Source organism: Glycine soja, chromosome 10, assembly GCF_004193775.1.
Source record: "Glycine soja cultivar W05 chromosome 10, ASM419377v2, whole genome shotgun sequence".
Classification (NCBI taxonomy): domain Eukaryota; kingdom Viridiplantae; phylum Streptophyta; class Magnoliopsida; order Fabales; family Fabaceae; genus Glycine; species Glycine soja.
Window position 1 is genome coordinate 28565848 of NC_041011.1, and position 6000 is coordinate 28571847.

At 32.9% G+C, this 6000-nt stretch overlaps 1 protein-coding gene across 1 annotated transcript; it reads right to left on the reverse strand.

Annotated features, from left to right (window-relative positions):
- Positions 1-4448: 4448 nt before the first annotated feature.
- On the reverse strand, positions 4449-5767 carry LOC114370094 (protein MIZU-KUSSEI 1-like). The gene has a single exon (XM_028327378.1). The coding sequence runs from the start codon at positions 5576-5578 to the stop codon at positions 4688-4690; it is 891 nt and encodes a 296-aa protein (XP_028183179.1). The 5' UTR covers positions 5579-5767; the 3' UTR covers positions 4449-4687.
- Positions 5768-6000: the final 233 nt, after the last annotated feature.

Genomic DNA, 6000 nt, shown 5'->3' on the forward strand with positions numbered 1-6000 from the left:
TTAATCAATCTTAAGATGATTTTTTTGTATCTATATTGTGAAGGAAAACTTACTTTATGAATGTACTTTGAGGCATAAAGCTTATAATCTTTTAGGCTAATTATAATCATTAGATGCTTGCTTAGATCTTGTAGACTTTGGCAGAAAGAAAATTTTGCAAAAGAATAACCTAGTTCAAATTATTTGTTATTTCTTAGGTTACCCCTTATTGAATGAATAAAATTTAAGGGTAATATTAGTTTGATTCATGACTTAAAATTGGAGTTTTATATATCAATAATTCATATGCAATTAAGATTGACTTTAAATGTCATAACAAGTTATTAAAGTACTTTTCTATGTTGAATGTGTTTTGTTAATTATAGGATTTTTTCTAGGGTTTGGAAGATTTGGCCAAAGCATTAAAGTTATGTATGTGTAACCTAATTCATAAGTTAGATGATGAGTTATATGCTCTCTTTGTGCTCTGGAATACACCCCTCATATTCTTGGGATGGTTTCCTGTATCACGATCTAGTTGCTGCCTTGAAATCTCCGGAAACACATAACGGGTGGTTACGACAAGGATGAGTGACAAGGCCTTGAGACATGACTAGAGGATTGTCGCTAGTTGAAAATCATAGCTTATGAAGGGCCGGTCATTGAGCAATGACTTAGTCAAGGACATATACACTCAGTCGACACCCAGCCCGGAGGGTACACAACCCCTTAGGCTCATGTGTGAAAGCACAAAGAGGTTAACAAGAGAATATAAAAGAGGCTAACATAATCCTTCAACCTCGAGCGCTAAAGCACAAAGAGGCTAAGCTAAACACATGGTCGACACACGGTCCCAGTGGGTACAAATTAAAAAATAATTTTAAAAAGGGGGGCAATATATATTTTTTTTTTATCTCTCTAAAATTTTTAAAATTCAATTTTAGTCCTTCTAAAAATATTTGTTCATTTTTAGTCTCTCTAATTTTAAAGTACACCATTTTTGGTCCTTCAAGTACTATTTAAAGCATTTTCTTCTCTCTATATAAAACAATATCTATTTAAACCATTTTTGTCTCTCTATAAAACACTATCTAAATCACTTGAAGGACAAAAAATGTTGCATTTTAAAATTAGAGGGACAAAAAAATAAATTTTAAAACGACTAAAACTGAATTTTAAAAATTTTAGAAGAATAAAAAATATATTTTACTCTAAAAAAATCTTACTATAATGTATATATGTTTGTTCTTATTAAATTTATTTGCTACTATAGTCAAACTTAAATTAATTATTTTCACATTTTTCCTGCTTACAATCATCATTTCTGCACACTACATAGAAGAAAAATTGACTTGGCGTTGGGCATCGTATAATTTGTGGGAAAACACCGTGTGCCATGGGTTTCAATTTATAATTAACTACTTGAGGTTAATCTTTCGAAAATTTCAATTTTGCCATGGACATGAATGCTAATTTTGATTGGACGAGAAACATATTCGTATTCGCTTGTATAATATCTAAATCAACAAAGGTTTATATAAGGGGTAGTGATGTGTGACTGGTGTTTTAGGATTCGAATTCTCACCTTACATTGAGTATGAAATACACTTTATTAGAAGGAAAATACCTATATTACACGTGGTTACATTTCTTGATAAATATTAGTCACTATTTTGATGAGCCGGGAAATACTATGATAAAAAAATCTGATTAATAAAATAACTGTCCAGATATCAAAAAACAAAATATATAATAGAAATACGCACGTATCTTGCAATATTCGCCAACAACCAAATTTTATAACTGCAAAACTAAAAATTCAATACATCGAAGTTGAATATGATAAGTATTTACCATGCATTGTCAAGTATATATTGTTTTTATTATATATATATATATATATATATATATATATATATATATATATATATATATATATATATATATATAGTTTTTTATAAACTTTTAAATTATTGCACGTGCATCTTGGACTGTGGACTTAGGAAATTGAAATAACTTATATATTTTTATTTAAAAAAAATTAAGAAAAATGATTTAAGTAATATACTGGATAAGTATTTGTTTAGGCAGAATTCGAACATTCAAAGAATAAAAGATCCCTTTGAGGAACAGTTCTTAGTCATATGCTAAACAAACACTTGACCTAGACGAGGATAAAAAATATCCTAAGACTAGACCAAATACCCAGATACTTCCTCTCCTGAAAGAAGAGAACTACCTTATAGAAATCTAATTTCAGGATTTGACTAGACCGAATACATGAGTACTCTCCAAGGAAGGGCCCCAGTTACCTGACTCTTCATCACTATAATGATGGTCACTTAATTATATTAGCATCCTAATGATAATTAGGGATCAATATATTGCCTAAACTGGTAATGAGATATAAGGGTCTATGTATAAATAGATATAAGAATTTTGAGGTAAATTATTCATATTCATTTAATATTCTCATTTATTGCTCTCGATTGATAGCCTTAATTAAGCGTTAAAGCGTCTTTTATAGGTAGTCATTCCTCGGTCCTTCAAGAGATCAAGGAAGACGTTTCAAGCTCCAAAAGTAGGAATAAGTTATTTGTTTATCGCGTGATACATGTAAGATTTCATTTGTGAAGTAGACAATTTCTTAAGATATTTAATATATAATATCATTTTAAATTGATTTCAAATACAAAAGAAAATTGATTTTTTAATATTTACTTTTCAAAAATACTAAATATGAACGAAAAATATTTTTATGGATTTGTCATGATTCATTATTTGTGTTTTACAGAAGCATATTTTTCAGATTCATTCTGGTACATCACCTAATTACAGCCAGAATCTCCCGTGTGAGACCTAGACAGTACAACAATCACAAGAATATTCACAAGTACTAGATAATAATAAGAATGAGGAAAATGGTTTGTGGACATCTATTGGAGTGTTGTACTCAGAAGGAAATAAAATAGATTTATTGGAGTGTTGTACTCGTGAGGGAAAATAATAGAAGGTGAAAGTGATAGATATAATAGATAAATAAGAAAAGAGAAATAAAAAAGGAAAAATATAAATTGAGTGTTGAATATTAAAAACAAAACGCAAATATACATGGTACTCAACATTGATTAAGTGGTTGATTAAGTTAAAGACTTAATTATACTTAAATCTTCTCTTGTGAGAGAATTGAACTCAAATTTTTTCTTATAAATTTAATCAGGTGCGACTCAAGGACTTGAGAGACCTAAAATAAATTTAAGAATGAGATCTTTTATTTACTCATAAAATAGTTTATTAAAATTATCATTGTTTTATTTAAAATTAATTTTTTGGGCTTTTTGTGATACAAAATTATCAATTAAATTATCGTAATTAATTTTATTTAACATTTTTTTTTCAATAGACAATAAAGAGAAAAACTTTTGGGTTTCTTTAGTTATTAACTATTAAATCTCTTTTTTTAGACAAGATTACGATATTGGTGAAGAATTGTTACTCATTAATTGTTACTTATGGTACTAATAAAATATTAACAGTTATTTATAATATTTTAATTAAAATTTATTTTTAAATATAATTTTACAATAATTTTTTTTAGATATATTAATACTAAAAAAAATTTAGAACTTTTTTTTTTTGGGGAACCTAAAGCTCTTATTTGGACTGTTTGGACCTTAAACCGAACGTGAATTTAATGAGTTCCTAATTGAGTTACATATACGGATATATCATTTTACATATTGAATTGCCGAATAAAATAATACCTATAGTTAATTAACGAAATGATATCACAAACCAAGTGTACGTATGCATATTTATGAATCTTACTGATTAAAAATGACAAGTGGATAGCCTGTAAGTGGAACTTATTTAAATGGACGGCAATATATAATGCCTGCACGAACACAAACAGTCATGCACGCCAGTTTATTCGTACACGCAATTTCATCTAACGTTTTTTTAATTTCTCACTTTCACATCACTATCATAGAATCATCACAACATTTGCTACATTTTTTTTTCCTTCTTTCGTCGTTGATTTCTCCGCATAATTACCAAAAAAAACGCCTCTATAATTAAGCAATAAGAACTACTTAGTGAACATTTTGAAAGAATTTTTTTGGTTAAATTAAGATTGGTTTTTGCATGGCACGGTTATGAACACAAATATTTAGAAGATAAAGATATATACTAAAATGATAATAAAATTCGTATTAAACTATTTACAGACATTATTTTAATATATTATCTTAATTTTTTTACTAAATTACCAACAAACGCTGTAGCTCCACATTATTATTTAAAAAAAACAGTTAATAAAATAGTACAAAGGGAAGTACTCTTGATGTAACACAATGTACCTGCACAAAAATAAATCTAAAACTGAAGTTAATAATTCTATTTCGTGTAATCACCATCAGTTCTCCATACAGGTAAACACAACAGAAAATTAAGATATGGACATAATCTGATCTGAAAATAAATCACATATTCTTTCATATATCTTCATATATATGGACATAATAGAAAAACAGAAAAAAAAAGAAAAAGAAAAAGAGAGCAGCAAACAAGAGGTCATCCCTAAACAATACATCAATCTTAATTCGAATCCCCTATTTTCTTTTTCTTAAGACTATTTCAAACAACAAAGTGAAAGTCTTATGACAATTCTTTTCTTTTGTCAGCAATCTTCACTAATTGATCATAATTATATTCTCAATAGAAAAATACTAAGTTCAGGTCCCCCATTACCATCAGGATTCAACATGTAAAACGCCTCCGAGTCACGGCTCCCCACGACTCGCTCAAACCTCGCCCTCATGTACATCAACTCACCCTCCGACCCACCGCCGGCGGCGGCGGAGGCCGCCTTTCCGTCCTCCAGGAGAGGGATGACCCCGGCACCGACGGACACGCTCTGAATGGTGCTCAGCACGTGCCAGTCGAGGTCCCCGCACGTACGGGACACGGCATAGCCACAGTTCCTCCCGTTGCAATACATGGTCCACGAAGGCTCCTGAAAGAGCTTGCACTGCTGCTGTCTGCCACTATTGCTACGCATTGTACGCGTAATAGTGGAGGCAGACAGTTTCTGGCTCTCAAGCGCGATGCGCACGAGGCCAGAGGACATCTCCTTGACGAGCGAGGAGGTGGACATGGCGAGCTCGAGTAGGAGGACGGGATCGGCGCGGGGGTGGAGCTGCACGGCGAAAGAGATGTGTCCACGGCGGTGCCCGAAGAGGGTTCCGGTGACTTTTCGGCCAAGGGAAGGAGTCACGGAGAGCTGCGACGGAATCGTGAGCCACTTGCATGTTGGGATCATTGTTGGGAACGTGAAGATGTTCAAGAACGAGCGTATGAGTGAAGATATCTTGTTTTGTTGCGTTAGCTTTGGTGTGTGTTGTTGCTGTTGGTACAAGTTTGAGACCGAAGGCGAGGATCCTCGCCGCACGAGGAGATTGTCGGAGACATCATCGGATTCGAAGGAGCGGAAGTGATGGGTTAGGTTTGAAGGGAGGATTCTTCGGCTGTTTCTTGTTGTGACGGTGCATGCACTTGAGCTTCTTTGAAATATTTTTTGTTTTTGTTGTTCTTTCATGTTGTGATGAAATTAATTAACACAAGGAAGGTTGAAGAATGCGAGAAAGAGAGAGTGATGGGGTTGTGTTTTTTTTTTTTTTGTTGGAGTGAATGAGGGAGATTGTGAATCAAGGTTGGAATAGAAACATGAAGAGAGAGAGAGAAAGGGGACCGACAAAGGTGATTATGGTGTTGGGAGAGGGGAGGAATATAAAGGGAGGGTGTGGAGGGTTGTGGGTTGTGATGATGATAATTTGTTGGACTTTTGTATTGGAAATGGTCCTACAAGCTACAATGCTAACAAGTAACAACAACCATCATCTTGTGTTTTCATTTTACTGCTTCTTCATTCACCCCGAGGCTCGACTCATTTGACTTCATTGCATCTCATTCTCACCCTCCCCCTCTATCGGTGGGTCCACCTTGCCTAGTTTCTGACAC